Source organism: Jaculus jaculus, chromosome 4, assembly GCF_020740685.1.
Source record: "Jaculus jaculus isolate mJacJac1 chromosome 4, mJacJac1.mat.Y.cur, whole genome shotgun sequence".
Taxonomy (NCBI): domain Eukaryota; kingdom Metazoa; phylum Chordata; class Mammalia; order Rodentia; family Dipodidae; genus Jaculus; species Jaculus jaculus.
The window spans coordinates 74,256,022-74,283,398 of NC_059105.1; the positions used below are offsets into that span (position 1 = coordinate 74,256,022).

A 27,377-nucleotide genomic window follows, 5' to 3' on the forward strand; every position below is an offset into this window, starting at 1 on the left:
ATTATGGAAACATGGACAGCCCTTGGAAACAACCAGTAGTGTTCCTGCCTTTTGAAAAGTTCCATCTGAAGAGGTGGAAGTTATACCTGACTTTGTGTATCTAATTATTAGTAGATGTCAGCGTATGAAACCTTTATGAAACTCTCTGTTTAGCTTGAGTATTTGTGTCATTTGGCTATTTTCATGTGGCACTGGTGTACAAGTGAAGACCATAAAGCAAGTCAATGTCTAATCCATCCTTCCCAAGTCATCCATGCTAGATGCTGTCTTTTTTGTATGTTTGTTTGAATTATGTCAGTAATTGTATTGTTTAGAAGAGTAGGACTTTGCTTATTATGTTAAATAATTAGTACATACTTATTAGTAGAATTAACAGTACCAATTTTAATCACCACTGTCTTGTTTTTACACTCTGATAGAGCATTTCCTAATAATTTGAGTCAAAGGGGAAACATTTACAACTTTGATAGGAACTTGATTTCAGAGGTTAAAGGGGAAAGATTCACATCTTTGATGGGGATTTGTTTACAGAAGTTAAATGCAACCAGCTCGTCAGAGGGAAGCACAGTTGATGTGGCTCCACCCCGGGACGGGGAACAAGCTGAGGTTGAACCTGAGGAAGACCTGAAGCCAGAAGCCTGTTTTACTGAAGGTAAAGAAGCTCTACCGCAATGACCTTGTCTTCCCTTTCATTACAGAACTGTTAAATCAAAGAAATGATTTCTTTTAAAATGGTGAAATCATGTTTATTTGTTTTCTTCATTTATTGGAAAAATTCTGTCCATATTTCCAAATTATATGCCTAAACAAATAAGATGATATGATTTTTTTGTTGTTGTTTGTTTGGCTTTGTTTTTTTTTTTTTTTTGTCCTTATCCCACAGAATATAATGTTACCCTCAAAGATAAATGACACTGCAAAATGCCATGTCATTTATATTACAGTTCCTTCACAATGTACTGGTAGTGCTATTCCTAGATTTATATATTTGAAATAATCATGTCCCACCTCTCCCAATTTCAGATGTGGGTCATCTGTCCTATAGCCAAAATAGTGTGGGGGTGTGGCTGTGATGCACATTGCTGACAGGGTCACTGTATTGTTCTCACAGTGCCTTGTACACAAACCAATAAAGATTTATTTATTCATTGTGAGTAAATTCAATCTGAACAGTAGCTCACAGAGAGCAAAACAATGTATAGAAGCTAGAAATAATATGAAACCTAGGAGGCAGGGAAGACTAGAAGAGTGAGAGGTACTGAGTGCTGGATGAGTCATAGATGTGACTAAGAAAAGCATGAAGGCTGAAAATAAATTAGCTGGAGAAAACTGACTGTGGCTCACACCTGGGAAGACAGTGGTATTTTTCTATGCCTGAAAAGAAGGGAGTGAAAATCCAGGGTCACATAGAAATAGGAATAAACAACTGAAACATTCAGTTTTGCCCACAAATTTGAAAAAAAGGACCCTACTTTCCTCAATGGCTTTTAAGGCAAACAGATCCTAACTTGTACTGAAGAATGAAACCACTTTTACTCAAGTAAATATGACAGTATTTCCATATATTCTAAGTAAATATGTCTGAAAATGATTCGTTACAGAAAAGATACCAAAGCAAAGTAGGGAATGAAGCCACTAGTTACTCTATACAATGATGAGTTGTTTGGGCTGGGGGAGGGGCATTGGAATCTTTTTTTTTTTTTTTCCTATTTAAGATAAAAGTATATGTTTTTAACTTACCATATTTAATGTTGGGTTTTAGGATGTATCAAAAAATTTCCATTTTGCCAAGTTAGTACAGAAGAAGGCAAAGGGAAAATCTGGTGGAATCTTCGGAAAACCTGCTACAGCATTGTTGAGCACAACTGGTTTGAAACCTTCATTGTCTTCATGATTCTCCTCAGCAGCGGTGCTTTGGTAAATGAAACGCACACTGTCACGGGTCAGGTTCTAGTGAAGCAGCTCGCTCCCTGAAATGACCAGAAGCACACACTGAGTTTGGGAATTAAAAAGAGGATGTATATCTGTGCTTTGAAGAGCTGGACACCCTGTACAAAACAAACCAGAATCATGAAACCACCAGATGGAATTTATCATTTGGTGTTTGCCTAACAGATGTTTGCCTCAGTTTGACAACCATTTGCAGAGACATTCTGTGGCTGTGTTAGCAACCCTGTCAAAAGCCATCCAGCTTTTTCTTAATAACCATATTAGCATTTTTAGATTAAAAGTATATCTTTTATTCTTTGTATGCAATAAACTTATTCTTCCAAAAATAATTTAAGGACTCAGAAAATAATGTTGGAAGAAACCAGCCCTATCCCCTATTAACCAGCCTTCTACCTACCTCCTAAATTCATCTTCCTCAACTAAAAGCATGTCTTTTTAGCAAAGATTAAGACAGATACTTTCAGGTGAAAAGCAGAGATAAGTTCACATATGAAATCACTAATGCTGTTGACATTTCCCAGCCAGCATTTCTCAGCCAGCTTTAGTCTTTAGATTTTTGTCTGATGTTAAATATTTGTGTAGTATTGGCAAATGTTTCTCTGAGTATTGTTTTGTATTTAGTAGTGTACTAAAAATAGCTTATAGCACTTTGTAGAGACAAGCCAGTAAAATAAAGTAGGTTTTCTTGATTCACAGGCTTTTGAAGATATATACATTGAACAGAGGAAGACTATCAAAACCATGCTAGAATATGCAGACAAAGTGTTCACGTATATATTCATTCTGGAAATGCTTCTCAAATGGGTAGCTTATGGATTTCAGACCTATTTCACTAATGCCTGGTGCTGGCTAGACTTCTTGATTGTTGATGTAAGTATCCTAAATGAATTTTGTGAAACTATTTTTAAGAGTCAGGTGTGACATTTCATCTATTTCTGTAATTAAAACCTTGTTACTGAGAGCCTAGTTTCACTAATGCTGATGTTATTGTGCAGTTCTTTAAATTATAATAAATTTAACAAAAAGAAGTGTCTCACATCAAATGTAGACATTGTAAGAAACACCTATATCATGTTCTACATGCAAATCAGACAGTTGTTATTTTTTTCCTGAAAATTAAGGATGTCAAAGTAAGTGATAGCTAAACAGTCTAACATGTCTTTGATTAAAATCTCTAAGGTGTAAAGTCATGAAAGATTTGGGGCCAGGAACTGTGAAGTTTGCATTTTAAGAGGCTACTATAGTACACATAATAAATGCATTTGTTTTTAATCAGTGGTTAGATATTCCAGTAGCTAGTCAGATATTTACTATGCAGAGTTAGATATAAGGAACTCTGAATCTGATTGTCCTGAGAGTGGTCATAGGACATTGTGATTATAGAGCCTGTGTGGCTGCAGACTTTTGTTTCCAGTCCCAGTGACAAGGAGTCATTAGGACAAAATGGCAGTCATCTGGTTCTTTGTAGTCTATGGTATTTCACCTAATAAGACAGAATGCTCAAGCACTCTCTCTGGCTGTTTCCTAGCAGTCACAGAGCACCGTGTTTTTAGTTTAAACTCTTGCCAAGATGAATCAGTGTATGTGTGTGTTCCTTCCTTTCCCCAGTTTTGACAAGTCTAGGTCTGTCTGCGTACTACCGCCATTCCCCTCACATCTACACGTGTGAATGTGGTGTATAGCGTAGTTCCATCTTCGTGTTCACAGAGCACCTTATGCCAAGTCACTTTCAGTAGACATAAATGACTTCCAACTTCCACAGCTGACCTTTCGTAAATAATGAAGATAAACCTTAACATTTTTCTGACAGGTTCTCCACAAAGGCAAGTTTAATATTCTTATGTAACTGGAATGATTTCAGAAACTGGTCTTTATTCTAGTCATTATGAAGTCAGAAGTTTAAATAATTTCCTGTGAATAGCACAACTAATCACAACACTGGCACTGGCAGTAGGGTCCACACACCTTTGATTTTTAAATCAGCTCTTCTCTCTATTCTCTCATATTTCCTGTCTAAATAATCAAATGTAAGTGTATTAATCACACTAGGCAGGTGTGTGTGTGTGTGTGTGTGTGTGTGTGTGTGCGCGCGCACACTTTATTGGCTTTGGATATAGTATTTATAATCTTAACATTTCCTTTTCCTACTTCAAAAAGATTTTTACCATATATGTAACCATTTGAAAATATGTTAGACTCCATCCAGACATGTGTGCCCTCTGCTTATATGGTACTTTATGTATCCCCAAGTAGTGTTGCCTCATAAAGCAATGTAGTTATAATACAAAAATATCCCAAGAGCAAAGGATTTGCTTATATTTTGTTTAAGACACCTAATACAGACAACTATGAATCTACTGAATAATGTTTAAATGAGCAAATGAATGGCAAAACTGTGATGCCAAAAACTATTTCTCCCTCAGTGAGTAAAACATTACTGAGTAGAATTTGTTAATTGAAACCTTCCGCCTCTGGGATAGTTATGTTACCTTTAATTTTCTTCTTTTAACACCCCAAAAGAGCTGAAATATATAAATTAATATAACACTAGATGACTTGTCCTCAAACCCTTGGATCTTCTACTGAGCTAAAGTAAAACAAGGTAAAAACGGTTTTTAAAGTACAGGTGGAGCATCTTAAGAGTGGAAATTGCTCTAACTAAACCAAACATCCCCAGACACCTGAAGCATGAAATAAATTCAAATATAGTTTTGAAAAATGCATTCATATGCTTGAGGCATACATCGATGTAAAAAAAAATAAAAATACCCATTTCCATATCCTCCCTACATGTAAAACTAGATTGCAATGGTCTTTCTAACTTCCTCAAATTAATTCACTTGATAAATGTGTTGGAGGACCTGATAAGGGTCACATGCTATTCTGGACAAAGGATGTAGGGACAGGACTGGCCAAGAGCTATCAGAGCTCATACTCTCTCGGTGAGGTGGAAAGTAGAAGAACCAAGCTGAATGTGGGAAAGATAAAATCTAAAAGCAAGATGGCTGCTATGAAATCAAGCAGATCCTGAGGTAGGACATGACTGTAGTGTGTGGAGCAAGAAGGTAGTGTCAGTAGTGGTCCAGACAGTGCTCCTGAAGTGGCTGTCAGGGTAGAGCAATCATGGAAGGCTCAGATGTGAGGATGAGCAAATAGATCTGATAGCAAAAAGAAAACTGATAGGAATGTGTGTGATGAAACAGGATGGAGAAAAGCAATAGAAACTGAATTCTGAAAGGTACTTAGATGCCGTGGCATGAAGTTCTAGTCTTCCTATAGCTTATTGTGTGGGGGGGGGGGGCTGCAATTTACTATATATCACTGGTTATTATGGTAAGATTTAAGGAGCAGAGATTTATCATTATTTTAGCAAGATGACATTTGGAGGAAGAAAGGTAAGGCATGGAAGCAAGAAGATTAATTAAGAAGTTTCCAGAAAAGTAGAGATTTGGTCTTAGACTAAAATGAAGATGATGGACTTGTGTGGAGTGAAGTGATGAAGAGAACTAGGGAAGCAGGTTTCTTTCACTTTGGACACCTGGGGAGTGGTTCAAATCTACTGGTATGGAGAATATCAGAAAAGTTTGGGGCAGCGAGAAGATGGGAGATCAGGGAAAGATGTATTAAATTTGAGAAGCTTATCAGACATTTAAGAGAAAATGGTGAATTTCATGCAACCTCAAGAAACAATGCAGGACCAAACACATGGACTTAGAGGTGATCAGGCTATAGATAGTATTTGAAATGAACCTGCTTTAGCTCACCTAGACGGAGAATGCAAATAAACAAGGGAGGCCAGGACTACAGCCAGGACTTTAGCATTTAGAAACTGAGGAAGAAGAAGCAAACTGTAACTTAGAATGAGAAGCAGTGAAAAGAAAATAGAATACACCTGATGTGATAGAAAACCAGAGAGGATACCAGGGGTTCTATGCAGGAAAGAGTAAAAATGCATTTTAAAGCCACGGGAAGGTTAAGGGGCATAAATACAATAAAGTAAAATAAAATAAAAATGACACAGATTTGGCAGATTGGCAGTCATTGGTGCTTGGATGAAAGATGTCTGAAGGAAGTGGTAGGAATCAAGTATTGGCTGAGAAGACTAAAAGAAAAAATGAGATGAAAGAATAAATATGGAGGGCTGGCGAGATAGCTTAGCAGTTAAAGCACTTGCCTGCATAGCCTAAGGACCAACGTTTGACTCTCCAGATCCCATATAAGCCAGACACATAAAGGTAAGACAAGCACAAGGTCACACATGCCCACTAGGTGGCAAAAGCATTTGGAGTTCAGTTTCAGTAGCTGAGGCCCTGGTGTGCCAATTCCCTCTCTCAAATAAAATAAATAAATAAATTAATTAATTTAAAAAAAGAATAAATATGGAATGTGCAGCCAAGGAAGACAGCTCAACTCATGCCACTGTTTGCCAGAATATTATATTAGAAAGATAATTTTTCCTTTCATAGAATCCTTTTTTAAATCGTTTTATTTATTTATTTATTAGATACAGAAGGACAGAGGGAGAGAGAGAGTAGGTGCACCAGGGCCTATAGCCATTGCAAATGAACTCCAGATGCATGCACCATGATGTGCATCTGGTTAAGGTGTAACCTGGAGAATCGAACCTGGGTCCTTAGGATTTGCAGGGAAGCACCTTAACCACTAAGCCATCTTTCCAGCCCTCTGTTTCATATAATTCTTATCTAAGGTTACAATTGTATTGTCTTCATAAAGCTCAAATTTTACTATTTTATTCTAGAACCATATGGACTGTTAGCAATGCTGGTAAAATAAATGCATAACTTAATTAATACTTCTTGAAATCTAAGGAAAACAATTAGAATTTTTATGAGTTTTTACATTATCCTTTGGAAAACTCCTCTGAACATCTACCATAACCTCAACAGACTTGTAATTGCACACTCCATAAACACACATAATTGTTTTTGCTGTCAATCAAATCAGCACTTCAAGTACTTTTTAGAGTTGCACTGATTAAAGATGATGCATCAATTAACAAAGATGCTGTGATTTATGTCTTCAGCATAAATAGCTTAGTGTGATTTTACTTTAATCATCTTAAAGAATTAAGGAAGTAAATCTGTAGTGATCACATGATCCAAAGTATTCATTTCCAAACAAAAACTGTGTTGAAAAGTGTATGGGAAATTCTTGTGGAAACCATGGCCTTCTGTGTCCCACCCAGCAGTCCCCAGCACCGCAGCTATCCCTCCTTTCTCTGGAGATGAGTTCTTAACTCCCACTACCACAAAGAAACCACAAGGACTAGGACATTGTTTTAATGGTCTGTGAGCCTTGTTGGTTTTGTCTGTTTGTTTTTATGCGGGGGGTGTTTCAAGTACGGTCTCACTTTAGCTCAGGCTGATCTGGAATTCACTATGAAGTTTCAGGGTAGCCTCAAACTCATGGTGATCCTCCTTCCTCTGCCTCTGCCTCTTGAGTGCTGGGATTAAGGCATGTGCCACCACACCCAGTGACCCTTGTGATTTTTATAGTCAAATGCAAAGTTAAAAAGACCAACAAAAATTAAAAAAAAAAAAAAAAAACTGTAAACACCTCCAGCTGTGTCTGAGTAGAGAAGTTAAAGTAGCAGAAATGTACTCTCTAGTTTTACTGGGGATGAAGGCTGGGAGGTCTTTGGGAGTACAGAAGACAAAATGAGACATCTACCCAGTGTTTGTCAGTTATTGTCACTGTGGGCGGTGGGGGGGGGCTTCAAAGATGAAACAAAGTAAGGAGTTGGAGGAAGTTTTCTACAGTGCTGCCAGGGTACACATTCAAGAGGTTAATGGGGTGTCTCAAGAAAAAGGATTAGCATAGGGGTTTTGATCGCTGGTTTTATGGGCAAACTTTCATGGAGCGAGGCTGTTTATGAGTAATGGCAAGGGAAAAGTGGACAGCTCCAGGAATGTGTGGGAGTTTTCCCACAACAGTACTATTCCCTTTCTTTGTTGTTACATGCGATTTTCTGATGGTGTTATTTTGCATGATGGCAGTGGGCAATTTTGCAAGGTTAATGAGATGGACATGTCATAATAAAATAGAGGATAGCTCACCATCACCTTGGCTGGCCATGATAGTTACTGATGATTTAGGATGCTCTTTAATATAGCATCAGCGTTTAGTCACTGTACATTTTGCCCTTTTTATTCTCTATGCCTGTAAGTACCTCAATGTTATATAATAATGAACTCCCACCACTGAGTGACATAGATAAGAATTTCTCTGCTCATCACACAACCATTACTAACCTTCACTCCACTCTTGAAGTATGGTTCCCCCAGCCATGCACAAAGCCCTGTCTTGTTTGTAGCACAAGTGACCAAGAGACCTTTACCACTACTCCCACAGCAGCTTGGTGTCTCTTCCGTTTCCTAAGACTTGCCTAGTAGATAGGAAATAGAGCTGCTGTGGAGTGGAACTGTGCATGTATGCACCTAGCAATCTGACGTCCCAGGTACCCTGGCCCTAAGAAATATTGACGTAATTCACACGTTATCCAAACCTTGTGATATTATTGAGGGGAAATCCTGAAGTGCATGAGGCACAGAAAAGGCTTCTGCTGTCTGGCAATGTTGAATACACTTCTATGCTGTGATAGAGGCGTAGAGTTTTGCTTTGTTAGCTGGGAGGGCATGTTTCATGGGAGTGATGAAACTCAGTTATCCAGCTTTCCTAGATACAGACTTGCAAACAATTCTGCTTCCTGTTCCATCCATTATGCCTCTGCTTTCACAGAACCTGGTAGCTTCAGGTCCAGAGCCTCTCGAATATTTATTAAAACAATTTGCTTAGCCTCTGAATCAGAGAAATTAGTCAAACACATAAATGATTATATTATTTGCGTGTGTATATGCATGTGCACACACACACAGAGTACAATTGTGAATATCATTCCTCATGTACTGTCCAACTTTTTGTGTACGTTTGTATTTTTTGAGACAGGGTCTCTCACTGACCAGGAACTTACCAAGTAGGCTAGACTGGCTGGCTACCCAGACAACAAGGATCCACCTGTGTCCACCTCCCCAGCACTAAGATACAAGCTAGCAGACACACACCTGGCATCTTTTACATGGATTCTAGAGATAAAGCTCAGGTCCTCCTGCTTGTAAGGCGAGCACTTCCCTAACTGAACTACTTCCCAGCCCTGCACTATTATTTATGATGGTTTTTCCATAGTTTCTCTTGTTTTTAAAAATGTTAGATAGTTAGTTATATCTACAAATAATGACTCCTCATGCTTTCCTAATTTCTGTAACTCTTTTTTCTTTTTTCCAGAAAGTGCTTAGTAATAATATTGTTGAGAAAAATATTGTTTAATTCTAGCATTATTGGGAATGTGCTAGATTTCACATCAAAAAATGCTCAAGCTTTTAGATTGAAATGTGTCACTAGAATGTACAGAGGTGATGAAAATTGTTGAATCTTTCAACTGCTCATATTAAACTTCACAAAAAGAATCTCTACACAAATTCCTATTGCCCTGTTCATTAACCAGTCACAGGCTTCCCAGAACTCTCTTCAGAACCATGAATTCCCTCTTTCAGGATTCTTGAGTTTCTCAGGCTTAGCTGACATGGGAATGTGAAAAGATGGGGTGACAACTAAACTACCCTCTGTCACAGATGTTTATCATGGACTTACCATCTAGTGTGCTGTGTCCCACATTCATGTAGTCCTACTAACAATTCAATACTTTGAACTAATTGTTATGCTTTGCATATTAGCAAAGGATACCATTATGTTTACTACAAAAGAGATAAGATATAAGATAAGATTGAAGTAAGGTAGGTAGAAGAGTTGGGGACAGACTTGACAAAGTAAAAAACACAGTGGACTTGCAATCAGAAAACCCAAATTACAGATATATGCTGCCTATTTTTGGAATGGACATTTGGCCATTCTGGTACACACAAATAATGAGTAAAAATTATCATTGTGAATCACACAGCACCCTGCCATTCCAGAACTTTATCTTCAAATGTTATGCTAAAACCAAAATTTTTTGCAAAAATCTACCTCTGAGAGTAAAAGTTGTTTATCACAAAGCTGGCTTTAAGGCATATTAACAATTTTACAACAGAAATTAACCCAACACTGTGAGTTTCTGTCCTATGCAAAATGACATGTTTACAAGTCAAATGAAAGCCACAAAAACATCTGTAGGAATGTCAAGAAAATGATCATCTTTCCAGAATGAATTTATAGAAAAAGTAATCATTTTAAATTACTTGATTAAATCAACCTGCAGTTGGTTATTTCCTGAATCCTGCAAATCTTCTAAATTCCCATTTCTTTCCTAAATAAATCAAGATTCTACAAATTCCAGTATGGATTTGTCCAATGCCAGTCAACTTTTGATGGTCTTCCCTGGAATTTTCATATAACAACCTATAAAATTAGTAAGCTCTATGGATGTCATTAAGCCAGTACTCAGGATCTGATATTTGGTTTTCAGAGCCATAAGGTCCTTTAAAAGAAACAGTGTTACTAGTGTCCAGTTTCTGTCTCTTTCTCTTTTGAACCCAAGACTTCCCATCTTTCCAGGGCCACCTGCTTCTGCACATGACAAAAACAAAGCTCATTTATTTCCTTTAAAAGTATGAACTTCCATATTTTAGGGTCCTAAGGAATTTGCAGCCATTTCCATCTAAAGCCCTAGTCTTCAGTGAATGACTTGGTTGAGGATAAGATATTAACTTCAGAAAGCTGAAAGAGCTGTTAATATGTATTGATGCACAGGAGCTCAGAATACAGATGCTTACCAGTTCACTAATAACTTTCCAGTCTCTCCAGTCTTCTGTGGCAGCAAGCCCAAGATAGAAATGAATAGCTCCCTAAATTACCTTTTGGGCTGATCAAGTCCTATACTCAAGTCATTTATTATTCTGTTGGAGTCTATGAATGTGATGTTAAATCAATCAGTGAGGGACAGTGGCTATACTTGCTTTTAAAGACTTGTTGTCACTCTCAATGTTGTGACCACTGACTTCATTTTACCTCACAAGCTTGTTGGGAGAATTCATTTGCATTCATTTTCAATGGCCTTTTAAAAAAATCTTTATGAGAGAGAGAAAGTATGGGTATGCCAGGGCCTCTTGCCACTGCACATGAACTCCACCTCATGCACTATTTTGTGTGTCTAGCTTTATGTGAGCACTGGGAAATAAGCCTGAGCTGGCAGGCTTTGCAAGCTGAGCTATCTCCCCAAGCCCATCTCTTTTATGTCCCCAAAGAAAACTAAGTTCTAATGGCCTTAAGTCATTCAGTGAGTGTAATGAGCTCATGTTTCTCCTGTGCATCCAAGAAAGCATATCTTATGTGTCATCCACATGAAAGCTGAAAGGATGGTCACACAGATCATTTTCTTTTGTTTTCTATTATTCAGATAAGGATAACTTTAAAAAAAAAAAAAGGAGGGAAAAGTTTGGTATGCTTTTAAAGCCAGATCACTGGGGTTCATAACTCCAATTCCACCTCAAATTAGCTGTGTGCTTCTTTCTTTTGCTTTTTAAACTAAGGGGAGGGTTGAACATCAGTGCTGGAGAGGGAAGTTCAACCTCCTCATCTCTGCAAAGTGACAGTGGCAACACCACCTTCTTGTACACTATTTGTGTAGGCATCAAATCATATTAAAGAATCAAATCATAGAAGTTCCTCTGTCCTAAAAGGACGTGCTTTCTTTAATTTTGTATATCTAAATAAAATTTAAAGCCAGGCATGGTGGCTCACGCCTTTAATCCCAGCACTTGAGAGGCAGAGGTAGGAGAATCATCATGAGTTTGAGGCCACCCTGAGACTACATACTTAATTCCAGGTCAGCATGGGCTAGAGTGAGACCCTCCCTTGAAAAAAACAACAACAAAATAATAACAATAACAACAGTAATATATGTACAAATATCTGAAAGTTGTATGATTACATTGAATAAAAGACTCTGTTCTTATCATAAGTCTAGTTATTCAGATAAAAAATTCCACATAAAATTTCTCCTTATTTCTATAACACATTTTCCTGTAAATTTTGAGTTATATGTTAAATTAACCAGTGAGAAGACAGTAGCTCTACTAAAATATTTCCTTCCTGACCATGTTAGACATGCTCACTCTTGCTAACAAAAGGCTTATGTGATGTGTAAGAAGATATACAATATCTCACCCACTGACCATAATACAGATTGTCTCTAGAGTTCATAGGTCTGATGCCACATAATTCAGGAGAGAAATGTGATTTCTTGTCAGCATAGTTAAGAACACGTATACGAAGCACTGGGCTTTCAAAATAAGCTCTAAGTTATCAGCAGTATATTTACAAGGTGGAAAGATGTCTGTGATGTGAAAATTAGTAAAAATGGACAACTATTTTGTCTTCAACAGGAAAACAAAGCAATAGAATGAGATGAGGCTGGCAGTGGATTACTCCACTCTGTGGAAGATAGAGGAGGTCAGACTCTCATCAAAATATAATTGACTGTCACTAAAAAACAGATAAGGGCTGTAGACAGGTTTAGAGGTTAAGGTGCTTACCTAAAGACCCAGGTTCGATTCCCCAGTTCCCACGTAGGCCAGTTGCATATGGTGTGCCCATTCTTTCTTTCTCTCTCTCTCTCTCTCTCTCTTTCTCTGTAATAAATAAGTTAAAAAAATAGAAATTAAAAAAATAAGATTTAAGAAACAACAGACAAGACATTTTGTGCTTGTATCCAAGTGTTTATTTCCTGGTGGACTTACTAATATTTTTTTCTTTTATAGGTTTCTTTGGTTAGTTTGGTAGCCACTGCTCTTGGCTACTCAGAACTTGGTGCCATCAAATCTCTACGGACCTTAAGAGCTTTACGACCTCTACGAGCCTTATCCCGGTTTGAAGGCATGAGGGTAAGAAGAGCAGAGAGCGCTACCTAGGATTCAAGTCAGAGCTGCGTGCAGGCAGTAACACAGTCACCTCAGTGATCTTGCGATACTTGTGTCACAGAATGTCAGAGATAAAGACTTATAGATCATTAAAACTTTCTTCCCTATAGCAAAATTTATTTAAACAGCCCCTTAGAAATCATTTGAAGCACAGCTAAGACCAGCATCTATGTCTTGAGATCACAGTTCATCCAAAAACCGTGTGTGTGCACATGTGTATGTGTGAGTGTGTGTGTGTGTGAACTACTTCATCATTTCAGTGAGGAAATACATGACCAGAAGCAACTTAAGGAAGGAAGGAAATCTTTTGTTTTACAGCTCAAGTGGATACATTCTTTCAGAGCAGGCAAGGCATAGCAGCATTAGCATGCAGCGCATGATCACATTGTATCCTGATTCAGAAGGCAGAGAGCAAATAAGAAGTGGGGCTGGCTATCAAACCTCAGGGCCCACCCCCCAGTGACACACTTCCTCCAGCAAGACCCCACCTCCTAAAGCTTTTACAGCCTTCCCAAACAGCACCAGCAACTAGGCACCAAGTGTTCAAACATGGGAACCTAGTTGGAGGATATTTTCCTACAAATTAGTGTTCTAATTATTATTATCACTACTACTATTATGATAATTGGTTTTGCTTACACATTTGAAAGTAACTGCTGACTACTACATTCACCTGCCAGGGTCTTTTCTTCTTAGCCTGCAAAGTTGATTCCTCAAAAAGTACTGGTAATAAATAAAAAGCAAGGTGGTTTTAGAGTGCCTTACTTCCTGAAATAATATAAGCAGCACACCCATTGCTATACAAGAACAATCACTAAATCATAGCATCTAGAGAATGTGACACATTCTATGTAATTGTTAGGATAATTAATCTGACTTTCAAGTGCACATTCTCCAGGGTCACTTTTTCCACAGTGCTTTCATTTTCCTCTCCAGCTCCCTTCCTTATTATTTTCCACATCTGAACATAAAATACACAGTTGCCACGCCTCTCCAATACTAGTTTGCACAAAGGCCAGCTTTGTTTAATCTGTTTTGCAAATGCATACGGATATTGGATTTCTTCAAGGCCACAGGGCTTTTATGTTAGGAGGTGGTTTGCTTGGGACAATAAAAATCCTTCAGCTTTGACTGCAAAATTTACTCATCAGAGAAAATGAAACCACTCTCCAGCTGTTACAGAAACACTGTAAGCAGAGGAAGTCTTTGCTTTTACATAGAAAATTTTATTTCATTGCTACTGTCAACAAATTCATAAAAATCAGTATTCAGTTTCAAGTTCTTTTCTGACTAACCTTCTGTTATTGCTGATACCACTTAAGCCCTCATCTGGTTCCATGGTTTTATATTAATAGTTTATTTCAGAGAAGAAGCACCAGCTAAACAAGATTGAAAACCTAATTTTATTCTAATCTGAAAATATTCCAAATATATTACTTTAAATTCATATGGAATAATTAACATACAAGCTGAAGGTAGAATGCATTTCTGTGAAGATAAGAGAATTTGTAGATGCATGGAGGATAGTGTACATAATTTAAATCATAAAAAAAAATGAACTGGCAAGTATAATATGCATGGATTAATCACTAAAATAAAAAATTAAGATAGAAAGGTTTTCAATCTTTTATTTAAGATTTTGACAACCTTTGTGCTGATTTCTAAAATAATGTTTGCATAGTTTTACTAGTGCTTTTTTCTTTTTTAAATCTTTGTGGCAAGTTCTCACTCTAGCCCAGGTTGACCGGGAACTTACTCTTGTAGCCCAAGATGGCTTCAAACTCATGGTGAACCTCCAATCTCAGCCTCCAAAGTGCTGGCATTATAGGTGTGAGCCACCACGCCTGTCCTTTATCATATGTTTAAATTAAATAACAGTTTCATTTAATATAAATGCTTAGCAAAATAGTCCAATATGAACTACAGTAAATCAGGTACAAATAAGAAAGCTATTATTAACAAAGTCTTTAAAATGTTTTAAAATTTAAAAAGTGTGTTAATTTTTATTTATTTGCTAGCAGAGAGAGAGATATAGAGAGAATGGGTGTGCCGGGGCCACTAGCTGCCTGAAACAAACTCTAGACACATATGGCACTTTGTACATCTGGTTTTATGTAGGTACTGGGGAATCAAACACTGGTCTGTTAGATCTTGCAAACAAGTGTCTTAACCACTGAGCCATTTCTCCAGGCCCTCAAAATGCATCCTAATCTCCTCTGAAGTCAAATAAATAAAAGATGATTGAATTTACCCTTTATAAATAATAAATAGACATGCCCAAGGTGACTATGAGATTGTGAAACAATAATGGGGTTGGTTATATTCAATACTTTTATATCTAAAGACAAATCTTTTTTCTTTTTCTAATTTAATCTGTTTATTTATTTATTTATTTAAAAGTGACAGACAGACAGAGAAAGAGACAGATAGAGAGAGAGAGAGAATGGGCACACCAGGGCCTCCAGGGCCACTACAAATGAACTCCAGACACGTGTGCCCCCTTGTGCATCTGGCTAACGTGGGTCCTGGGGAATTGAGCCTCAAACCGGGGTTCTTAGGCTTCACAGGCAAGCGCCTAACCACTAAGCAATCTCTCTAGCCCTCAATCTGTTTTTTTAGTTTAAAGTTTATTAGCAGGAAACAAAAGGACCTATAGATTCCTAATGTCATTCTTCATAGTCACAGAACATTGCCTGAACTGAAGATACAGGACTAAGACAGCTTTGATACTTATTCTGTGAAGAGTTTGTTTGTTCTATCCTTCAAATCATCACTCATTCATTAATACTCTTGGGAAAAAAATGTGTTGCTGACAATGATTTCTTCTGATGTACTAAGTACACCTTTCCCCCCTTTTCTTTTCCCTCAGCATACATTTTCTGACTCCCATCTTAACTACACCTGTTTTTTGTTGGCCTTTCACACTTTGGTATTTTGTATTTTGCTGTTCTTTTATCTTTGATGCTTTATCTGTGTCCCTGTTTGTTTCCTCTTTTTGAATCCATACTAGAAAACATTAGACAAATAAATTACAAGGGGTAATATGCCTAGATCATTATATACATACTAGAAAACATTAGAAGAAACCTCTTAGGTAATATGGCTAGATGATTATATACATGCTAGAAAGTATTAGAAGAAACACATTGGAACTAGTAACCTGCCTAGATCATTACTTAGATCTTTACTGGATCATTACTAGATCATTAACTCTTTCTAAGCCCCTTTTAGTACTAAATGATACATTGCAGGCATGGCCTTCCTTTCAAAAATGTCCATGCTGTCTTCTTATGTCCTCTTCCAGGTAGTTGTGAATGCCCTCGTCGGGGCCATTCCCTCCATCATGAATGTGCTGCTCGTTTGCCTCATCTTCTGGTTGATCTTTAGCATCATGGGTGTGAATCTCTTTGCTGGAAAGTTCTATCACTGTGTTAATATGACCACGGGGAACATGTTTGAAATGAGCCAAGTCAACAACTTTAGTGACTGTCAGGCTCTTGGCAAGCAAGCACGGTGGAAAAATGTGAAAGTCAATTTTGATAATGTGGGTGCTGGCTATCTTGCATTACTTCAAGTGGTAAGAGGCTACTGCATGAGATTTTAAAACATTTCAAATGTTTCAAGTAAGATTGTTTCTCTGACGTTCTTGGTTGGAATAATTTACATTTAACAATGTGAGAATAGCTGATAACACCTTTAATATTAGTTGGACTTAACTGTAGTGGAGGCATTGCACTTTTATATTTTCCCAAGTGCAGCTTTTAATGGTTTAATGTAAATAGTATATTTCTCCTCTCCTTTTTGCTATATTACTGTATGCTATCACCGTTTTAGTTTTACCTAATGTAATTATTGCGAAAATGAGCAACTTTATATTTAAACATCAGTGAGTATATTATAGTGATGAATGGATATATGACTTGTTAGCCATGTACTTTGGTAGCAATAGCTAAAGTAGTATGATGTGGTTATGTGTAGAAACACAAATCCTAAGAGGTATATTTCAAAACATTAATGCTTGCATTTTTGCTTTGTTGACAGCATATCCACTAATCAGTTATTAGTGAAAGTGAGTTGTGATTAAACATAGCCATAGTCTTGAACCATACATATTATCTTGTGAGATGAGATTTTCATTAATCCAAACTCCAACTGAGTTTTTCTATAGAAAAATATAGAAAAGCTTCCAAAGACAAACATATAAAGCAAGTTATAGATTGTAAATACAAATATTTTCTATCTTGATTTCATTCCTTCATTTAATTCATTGTAATATCTTCATAGAGAATTTCATGACACTGTACATAAATATAACAATTCTGTTGTACTTTAGTTTGATAAAATTCCACAGTCTCAGATGAAGGATTCATACAGAATTCACATATATGTTGTTTACAGGCCACATTTAAAGGCTGGATGGATATTATGTATGCAGCTGTTGACTCACGAGATGTAAGTATCACTTGTATCTATTTATAGTTACTAGACTGTCTGTAGTAAACTGGTCCTCACTTAACTAAAGACCAAGAAGTTATATTACTTAAAATAATACTGTTTATAAATCATAAAGAAAAAAATTGTTTTGAAGAAGAGTCCTTCCCATATGGATAATATTTTGGTTACTATGGGTGTAATATATAGTAGATAACATATCTACTGAGAAATGATATCTAACTGACCACAAGACAGCTCAACAGATGAAACCTCTCAAAGTGAGGAAGTAGTTGAGTGGAAGAGTGTCTTTCTGTTTCCTCGGTGAGCATGATCAGCCAGGCTGGGAAGCCGTTTCCAAGAATATTACAATTCAGAAAAACAAACAAATCTCAAGGAAACTCTACTTTGAAAACAGAAACAAAAATAACTCCTAGGAACACATTTTTTAATGTTGTGTTTTCCTCATAGCAGTTGATCTGATATTGAGGCATTTCCAAAGCAAACTGAAAACAAGGCAAAAAGTTATAGTAACAGGCTCAAATATTTGGTCTATACCAGTGCTATCTGTATAAAGAAGTATTTTATAGGTAAGATACAATGGAAAATTATATTGAAGAACAATTGTAAAATTTGTAAATTTTCATGCTAATTGGAGGAAAGAATAGATTTTGTAAAATTAGATATTAAGACAAATCAACAGTACTTTCAAAAAATAAAAGTACTTTCATATTAGGTTAATAGCCCTCAGCAAACTATTAATTTTGTCACTGTTTTTAAGATGATTTAATATCTTCACTACTGCTCAGGTCACACTCCAGCCTGTGTATGAAGAAAATCTGTACATGTATTTATACTTTGTCATCTTCATCATCTTCGGCTCCTTCTTCACTCTGAACCTCTTCATCGGCGTCATCATAGACAACTTCAACCAGCAGAAAAAGAAGATAAGTGTTCTTTGACTTACACCTTGCCCTCATCTCAGTTTCTGTCAGTTAAACAACCAAACAACCAGCTTGCTCATAGTCACAGAAAACTGAGTTCATGTTTGTACTTTTTCAGTCTTACTTCCATCATCATTTAAGTGACAATCCCTAGTCAATGGCTCCTCTCCATGCCACCACTGCAGTGACTTTCTGAGCACCCCCACACTCTCCCAAATGACCTGTGCTTCAAGTACATCCCATGAGTCTGTCTGCAGGACTTAGTGGGGCTTACAGAGCCTTTCAGGAATTACCTGCATCCAGCTCTCAGACTCATTTTCTCCCTCACCTCAGTCTTCATCTATACCCATGTACCCTCACAATCCACCCATAGCACCCACTATACTTGCTATAGACACAGTTACATGATTTTCCTACCCTGTGCTGAACTAAGCCAAATTCTTGTATCTCCAAGGTTTTGGATGGGATAGTTTCTATTCCTTTGATGCTTCACCCAGAAAACTGTTATTTTTCCTTTAAATCCTGGCCTTTACTATACTGTATTTCAAGACTCAGTCTCTGAATTTATTGCAGCATCTACATCAGACTCCTACTTCCTTCCTTCCCTCCCTTCCTCCCTCCCTCCTTTTTTTTCCTTCCTTCATTGGTCTCCCTTTCTGCCTTTGTTTTTTGTTTTCCTTCCTTCCCCTTCCGTCCATCCTTTTTTCCTCCCGCCCTCCTTTTCTTCCTCCCTCCCTCCCTCCTTCTCTCTCTCTCTCTCTCTCTCTCTCTCTCTATCTCTCTCTTTCTTTCTTTCTTTCTGCTTTTTCAGTTTATTGAGGTAGGGTTTCACTGTAGCCCAGGCTGACCTGGAATTCACTATGTAGTGTCTGAGTGGTCTGGAACTCATGGTGATCCTCCTACCTCTGCCTACCAATTGCTGGGAAAAATTTAAAGGTTTATGCCAGCGCACCCAGATTCCTTTTTATTTTTCTTGTGTTGCATATCACTATTCTCTTTCCACTTACATTTTCAATTTCCTGCCCCATTCAAGAACATGACTATGAAATTCTATGTTATCTGTGCTTGTTTTGAGACAGAATAGTACTCGGTAGCCTAGGCTGGACTGGCATTCATTGGGTAACCCAGGCAGGATTGAACTCAAGGCAGCCTGCTGCTCCCCTCCAAAGTAATGGGATTACATGTGCAAATCACCATTCCTCCTCACTATTAGTGTAATTCTGATACCAAGCTCCTTGTTTAGAACACAAGCTGCTAAAATATTATTCAGTCAAGCAATAACATTTCAATACTTAAAGGTGGTAAGAAAAAACATTTAAGGCTATGAAAATATATCTGAAACCCTTAAGCCTTATTCTGAGCATGAGATATAATCCAATTTGAATCCTCTACTAATCAGAATTGTATGTGATTATGGGTTTTGCATAATATTAAAGGGTTCAGAATTTTACATTAATAGGATAAGCAGAATAAACCTATATTTAGCAGGATAATAACCATTTAAAATTGAGAAAAGATTAAAAGAAGGCTCAGAAACATTTTGGTTAAACTGCTGTTATAACATATGTTGGGATTGTAACCAGTTTTATACTGTATCTTTACTTTGGAGGTCAAGATATCTTTATGACAGAGGAGCAGAAAAAATACTACAATGCAATGAAGAAACTTGGATCCAAGAAGCCTCAGAAACCCATTCCTCGACCATCAGTAAGAAGGCTAACCTGCATACCATAAAATTCTCAAGCAGTGCTTCTGATCTCATCAAATTACCAACCCTTCGGGTCTGATCACAATGGCTGCTTCCACCAATAGAGAGCCCTAGTTATCAAATTCACATTGGGTAGGACAATCTCCAGCTGATAGATACCTCAAAAGTAGTCAGGTTCTTAAACGAGAGAATGGTCTTTGTTTTGTGAGCTCAAGGCTTATAACTCAGGGCTCTCAGTAAGGGTCATCCTCCTGTGGCTACACCACATCCAGTTTCTGCTTCTTTGCTCTCCTATTTAACATCCTCTTGTCCTTTCAAGTACGTGAGGATTCCTAGACTGTCCATCCTACTCCCTGGCCTCCCTCTTTGTAATTTGCTCCCTAAATTCCTTTTTTTTTTGCTGGTTTGAACCCCACCTTATTTTATCCTTCTTTTTATTCGCTTATAGGTGAGCACACAGATGCTAACTTGTTTCATTAAGGCATTTCTACTCATGTACTTATCCTTGTTCTAATCTATCTCCCTTTTCTACTTCCTCGCCTTGTCCCACTACACCCCTCATTCTGAAGCCCTTCCACCCCCAAGTAGTCATCTCTTCTGTTTTCCTGTCACAGGTACTCCTAAACCCTCTTTCTGTCCCATCTCTCTCCCTGAAAATCACTTTCTCATGTCCCCATTTCTAGTTTCATGATCTACACACACACACTAGGCAATATCACCAACCTGTTTAGAAAGGAAGACTATCAACAAAATTTTTATTGTTTTGCAAAATAAAAATTTGTTTTACCAAAAAGAAAAAAAAAAAGATTTATTCAGAATACACACTTTTAAGGCCTTCACAGAATGGCATGAAGGTGATAGATCATGTTCCCAGAGCTGTGCTCTAGCTCGCCTGCCTTCTGCAACAGGTAAAGAATACAGATGCGGGGCCCAAGGAAGACGAGCATTCGTTGTACCCCAGGTCTCTATGCCTGTGACCATCAGATCCAGGGCTTGACAAGGTCTCGGAAATCCTGTTAGTGACTTCACTGTGGATTTAAAAGTCACTAGAGCTGGGATGCAAAGGGTAAGAAGAAAACAAGGGAGGATGCTGCCCACTGAAAGTAATGAGCCTATGACACCAAAGGACATTTAAGTTTGAAAACATGGTCAGCTCATGACCTTTGGTGTTTGGTAAGCCATGAAATTTTGTATTAATAACAAATTTCCTAATAAAACTATATTTGATAACCATACCAATGCAAGACTCTTTGAAAGCATGTGTTTTTTTCCAATGGATGTTAAGAAAGAATTAAGTCATGAATTTTTATTGAGGCATCAATAAATAGAGATAGATGGAAAGAGAAGCAGATCAACAAATTCCAGACATACAGAGCTATAGACAGTTAAACTCACAGACACATAGAGTTAAAAAAGGTTCAATTGAATAAGAAAATGATAAAAGCAGATGAACAAACCGCTAGAGCTAGAAATGATTAAAATGAATAAGAAAATGACAAACACTTTGAAGGAGTGAAATAAGCAATAACCCAAAATTCATAAAATATTGATAAAAGAATGGGCCTGTTCATGTAAAACTCTGTTCATAGTCACCCATTGTTTAAACCTTAATTATTAGTTATCATTTAATTAAACTTATTATAGTTTTTAAAATTAAGCAAAGCTTTTACATTTTATTATCCTACTGCTGTCACATTTTGTCTTACTCAGTTGTGTTTTCCCATGCGTGCTGAATAAAGCAAATTTTCTTTTTGCTGTCATATGGTATTTTTTACTTCAACAAAAAAAGGAAGCAAACTGGGCGTGATGGTGCACGCCTTTAATCCCAGCACTTGGGAGGCAGAGGTAGGAGGATCACTGTGAGTTCAAGGCCACCCTGAGACTCCATAGTTGATTCCCGTTCAGCCTGGGCTAGAGTGAGACCCTACCTCGAAAAAAAAAAAAAAAAAAAAAAAAAAAGGAAGCAAAATGGAGCACATATCTCATGGCCACATATGGAAAGATTTCACTTGTAATGTGACTACATCATTGTTCATGAAATGTATAAATCAACCTCCTCTCTCTTCTCTCGTTGTAGAACAAATTCCAAGGGATGGTCTTTGATTTTGTAACCAGACAAATCTTCGATATCAGCATCATGATCCTTATATGCCTCAACATGGTCACCATGATGGTAGAAACGGACGACCAAAGCAAATACATGACCCTGGTTTTGTCACGGATCAACCTCGTGTTCATCGTCCTGTTCACAGGAGAGTGTGTACTGAAGCTCATCTCTCTCCGATACTACTACTTCACTATAGGCTGGAACATCTTTGACTTCGTGGTAGTCATTCTGTCCATTGTAGGTAAGAGCATTCAACTACAGGGTCACGTAGCTGAAGGGCAACAGTTCCCTACCTCTTGCCAGCTGCTAGACATAGGCACTCATTCTATCAGAGAACAACAGTGCGTGCATTTCTGAAACTCAGTGCTCATGTGTTTAAATATAAAAATCTGAAACATGTTTACTGACAAAGCTAGTTGGTTAGAAACTACATTAGAAGTACAGTATTTGGGAAAGAGAGCTAAAAACAGGTTTGGTCCTAGTCCTCAGCAATGTCCAAGGCTTGGGAGGCTTTAAAAAAAAAAAAAAGCACTCTAATGCAATAGTGTTACTACTACAAAAAGCACTGAAGAGGTGATCACCATTGCTTAAAGCAGTTAATATGGTCTCCAGAAGTGAAAAATTATCACATCTTATATTAGTTTCTATCACAGTCAGGTTCTCATTGCTGGCAGAAATCACATGACCAAGAACAGCTTGTAGGAACACAAGTTTATTTTGGCTCACAGACTTGAAGGGAAGCTCCATGATGGCAGGGTGAACATCACCTCCTGGCCACCATCAGGTGGACAACAGAAGCAGGGAGTGTGTCAAACAATGGCAAGGGGAAACTGGCTTTAACACCCATAAGCCCACCCCCAACAACACACTGCCTTCTAGAGGCATTAATTCCCAAAACTCCATCAGCTGGGAACCTAGCCTTCAGACCATCTAAGTTTATGGGGGACACCTGACTCAAACCACCATAGTTTCCAAATAAAAGTGTGAGAATTAACAAGAGGAAAGAGGTATTACAAAACTCTGAGAATGTAGGGGTATTATAGAACTTCAAATCCAGAAAGTTCAGATCAAATTAACTCTACCTTTCTCGAACTAAAAAGTGCCATTATTCCCAAACAGAAAACGCATTCAGAAATAACTTTTATTTTTAATCATCATATTTTGCATATAAGGATAACTATTTATAATTATTATGGGTATATTTGGGATCATTTTAGATTTTATAAAAATATAGATTGATTAAAAAATATAGATTGATTTATAACATTTTAACATCATTTCCTAAAGCTGTGTAGCTACTAAATACCAATTTTAACATGGATATGATATTTAGTAAAGGATGGCTTTCATAAAGTTTGTTATTTTTGTAAAGTATGTAACCATAATGAATTCATATAAACAGAAGACATCCACAGTTTAGCTCATTTTGGTATTTTTCCACAGGAATGTTTCTTGCCGAGCTGATAGAAAAGTATTTTGTGTCCCCTACCCTGTTCCGAGTGATTCGTCTTGCCAGGATTGGCCGAATCCTCCGTCTGATCAAAGGAGCCAAGGGGATCCGCACGCTGCTCTTCGCCTTGATGATGTCCCTTCCTGCCTTGTTCAACATCGGCCTCCTGCTCTTCCTCGTCATGTTCATCTACGCCATCTTTGGCATGTCCAACTTTGCCTATGTTAAAAAGGAAGCTGGAATTGATGACATGTTCAACTTCGAGACCTTCGGCAACAGCATGATCTGCCTGTTCCAGATTACCACCTCAGCAGGCTGGGATGGGTTGCTGGCACCTATTCTCAACAGTGCCCCTCCTGACTGTGACCCTGACACAATTCACCCAGGAAGCTCAGTGAAGGGAGACTGTGGGAACCCTTCTGTGGGGATTTTCTTCTTCGTCAGCTACATCATCATATCCTTTCTGGTCGTGGTGAACATGTACATTGCTGTCATCCTGGAGAACTTCAGTGTGGCCACTGAGGAAAGTGCAGAGCCCCTGAGCGAGGATGACTTTGAGATGTTCTACGAGGTCTGGGAGAAGTTCGATCCCGATGCCACCCAGTTCATAGAGTTTTCCAAACTCTCAGACTTCGCAGCTGCCCTGGATCCTCCTCTTCTCATTGCAAAGCCAAACAAAGTCCAACTCATCGCCATGGACCTGCCCATGGTCAGCGGAGACCGGATCCACTGCCTGGACATCTTGTTTGCTTTTACAAAGCGGGTTCTGGGTGAGAGTGGGGAAATGGATGCCCTGCGCATCCAGATGGAAGACCGTTTCATGGCCTCGAACCCCTCCAAAGTCTCTTACGAGCCCATCACAACCACTCTGAAGCGCAAACAGGAGGAGGTGTCTGCTGCTATCATTCAGCGTAATTACAGGTGTTACCTTTTAAAACAAAGGTTAAAAAACATATCAAGTACATATAACAAAGAGACAATCAAAGGGAGGATTGATTTGCCTATAAAAGGAGACATGATTATTGATAAATTAAATGGGAATTCCACCCCTGAAAAAACAGATGGAAGTTCCTCTACCACTTCTCCTCCTTCCTATGATAGTGTAACCAAACCTGACAAGGAAAAGTTTGAGAAAGACAAACCAGAAAAAGAAAGCAAAGGAAAAGAGATCAGAGAAAATCAAAAGTGAAAAGGAGCAGACAATTGTCTTTGTAACCACTTGTTTACAGCCTCTGAAGGTCAAGTGTATGTGTCAACTGGACTCCCAGAGAGGTCCATGCCAAACTGACTGTTTCAACAAATACTCATGGTCAGTGCCTATACAAAACAGCGGCCTCGGTCACCCCCTCCGTGAGACAGGGTATCCACATTGACAAGAGCTTGCTGTTTCCATTACCAGCTGACACTGCTGAGGAGAGCTCCATGGCTTCCTACACCATAGGGATAGTTGTGCAAGGTGATCACTGTACACCATTAGAACAGCACTCCCACCCACTCTATTTTTAACTTCCATGTCTGCCATATTTTTACAGAATTTCTTCTAGTGGATTTCCCTGGTTCCCAATCCATAGTTCATTCATAATACTGTGTCACTATTTTTGTAAACAAGGTTTATGTTGAGGAAAAATATATTAATAACCCTGTGTTCCTATTCCACAAGTTTCTCTGGTAATCATAAAAATATTATTTTGCTTGAGAGAAGAAATTCTTGCTCAAAATAAGAAGTCAAATTCTAATGTTAACAGTTTCAAGTACTTCCATTTTCTGGATGGCGTTAATTTTAAAAGTGGTTTAGTCTGTTATGTTTGTTTATATCTGAGTAGTTAATGTGCCTGTAAAGTCTCCTTAATATTTAAAGGATTATTTTTATGCAAAGTATTGTTTCAGCAAGTGCAAATTTTATTCTAAGTTTCAGAGCTCTATATTTAATTTTGGTTAAACGATTTTCAAAAAAAATAAAGAAAGAAAGAAGAAGTAATCAAATAAATCTGTTCTAGAAAAATATATCTCAAGTACCACTTTAGAATAGTTGTTCCACTTCCTGCTACACTATTGCTTTGCCATCCTCTGCTCTCAGCAAAACTGACAGTCATGTCAAGTAAATACCCTCTGTTATGTAAATAGTTCTTTTATCCTGTGGTGCATGTTTGGGCAAATATACATATATACGTATATATAGCCTGATAAACAACTTTTATTAAATCAAATATGTACCACAGTGTATGTGTCATTTGCAAGCTTCCAACAGGGAGGTATCCTGTACTGTTCATTACACAGACATACTTTCAAGGCTATCACTAATGCATGTTAATATTGCCTACACTGCTCTATTTTAATCAATTCATTTTTCACAAGTCTTGTGAGAAGGGTCACATGTTGGTGGTAGAATGAATTCAACCTGTGTTCTGTCTTCACGTCAAGAAAAAATTGAAAAGCTATTTAAGAACACCATTACTTTTTGCATTTTTTAATTCAACTTGAGAATCACATTGCGTCTTGATTTCAAAGAAACACTGCATAGAAAAGGCCTCCTGTCAAAACCTACATTTCCTGCTTTGCTAAAAGTTGTCCAAAACCTGTTTGAATATAAATAATGTAAAAATACAGTCAGTTTTATTTGTCAGCATTTGTACATAAGAAAATTATTTTCAGGTTAATGACATGGCACTTTATTTTACTTTATGCTTTTGCTTTTTATTTTTAATCAAATTCCATGAGATTTTTCAGAAGATAATTTCCTAAAATAAAAGTTAGACAGTGGGTTTTGTGAATTTCTTTGTTACAATATATTTTCTACCATTTTAACAAAAGATATGTTTGGTCAAAATAGACCATTTTCTACCAACTGTGGTTGCCTGCAGATAATCCTTCATTCATGGAAGTTGGTTCTTTTTTTTTTAACTCAACTTTTGTAGCATTTGCATATGCAGACTAGCTTATTTTTTTAATTCCTGCTGCACTAAAGCTATGACAGATATAACTTGGGAGTTGTCCTTTTTAGCCAGGAATAAAGTGGCAAAGTTGTGCAATTATCAAACATGAAATAATCTTTTTTGCACAAACCAAAAGTTTAATGTCAATTCCTTTTTCAAAACTATTTACTGTAGTGTACTGATGAACTGCATGCAGGGAATTGCTACTACTAAAGGAATGGTGAGATACTTCATTATTGAGCCAAAAGAATAAATATTTCATTTTTTACTGTATCTCATTTGTTGGCCTCTGATTTTTTTAATTAGTAGCAGTTGAAAACATATATAAGGAATGAAACCTGTACTTAATCTAACAGTTGTTTACAGAAAAAGTTTACATGAGTTTTGTTTATCTCCTACTACATGTTCCATCAAGAAGTCTGTGAAATGCTCTTACTGCTAGCCTGACAACCAGCCCCAGATTGATGGTGACACACATGATGATCAATCCAAACCTATAGAAGCAAAAAGCCAGAGGCTACAGAAAACAACAAAAAATCATACTGTCAACAGGCCTGCCATGGCTCATGGAACCTTGTAGAAGATGGGGTAGAAAGATTGTAAAAGCCACAAAGTAGGTAGGAACATCCTAAGGCACAGTCCTTTCACTACCCCACAGAGACTGACTGAGGCCCTCATGACCCACAGCGCATACCATAAAACCACTGCGGAGGGCCTGCGGGGTAAGGGGAGCTGGGGTGAGAGGATAAAAGAGAAAAACCTGTCATAATTAATATAAACTAAAAGTTAATATTTTGAAAAAAAGCTTAGGACTGGAGAGATGGCTTAGTGATTAAGGTGCTTGCCTGCAAAGCCTAAGGACCCATGTTCAATTCTCCAGTACCCACATAAGCCAGATGCACAAGGTGGCACATGTATCT

The 27,377-nt window shown here is 37.7% G+C and overlaps 1 protein-coding gene across 13 annotated transcripts in view; it reads left to right on the forward strand.

Annotated features, from left to right (window-relative positions):
- The window catches only part of Scn3a (sodium voltage-gated channel alpha subunit 3), a 113,379-nt gene extending 86,649 nt beyond the window's left edge, over positions 1–26,730 (forward strand). For all 13 annotated transcript variants that reach the window (XM_045146786.1, XM_004651899.2, XM_045146791.1 and 10 more), the window contains 10 exons: positions 532–652; positions 1,763–1,917; positions 2,647–2,820; positions 12,726–12,848; positions 16,189–16,461; positions 17,283–17,336; positions 18,125–18,262; positions 19,862–19,966; positions 22,045–22,315; positions 23,518–26,730. In XM_045146786.1, the coding sequence (XP_045002721.1) occupies positions 532–652; positions 1,763–1,917; positions 2,647–2,820; positions 12,726–12,848; positions 16,189–16,461; positions 17,283–17,336; positions 18,125–18,262; positions 19,862–19,966; positions 22,045–22,315; positions 23,518–24,713 (2,610 nt within the window). In that variant the 3' untranslated portion in view covers positions 24,714–26,730. The remainder of the gene's footprint in view (positions 1–531; positions 653–1,762; positions 1,918–2,646; positions 2,821–12,725; positions 12,849–16,188; positions 16,462–17,282; positions 17,337–18,124; positions 18,263–19,861; positions 19,967–22,044; positions 22,316–23,517) is intronic.
- Positions 26,731–27,377: the final 647 nt, after the last annotated feature.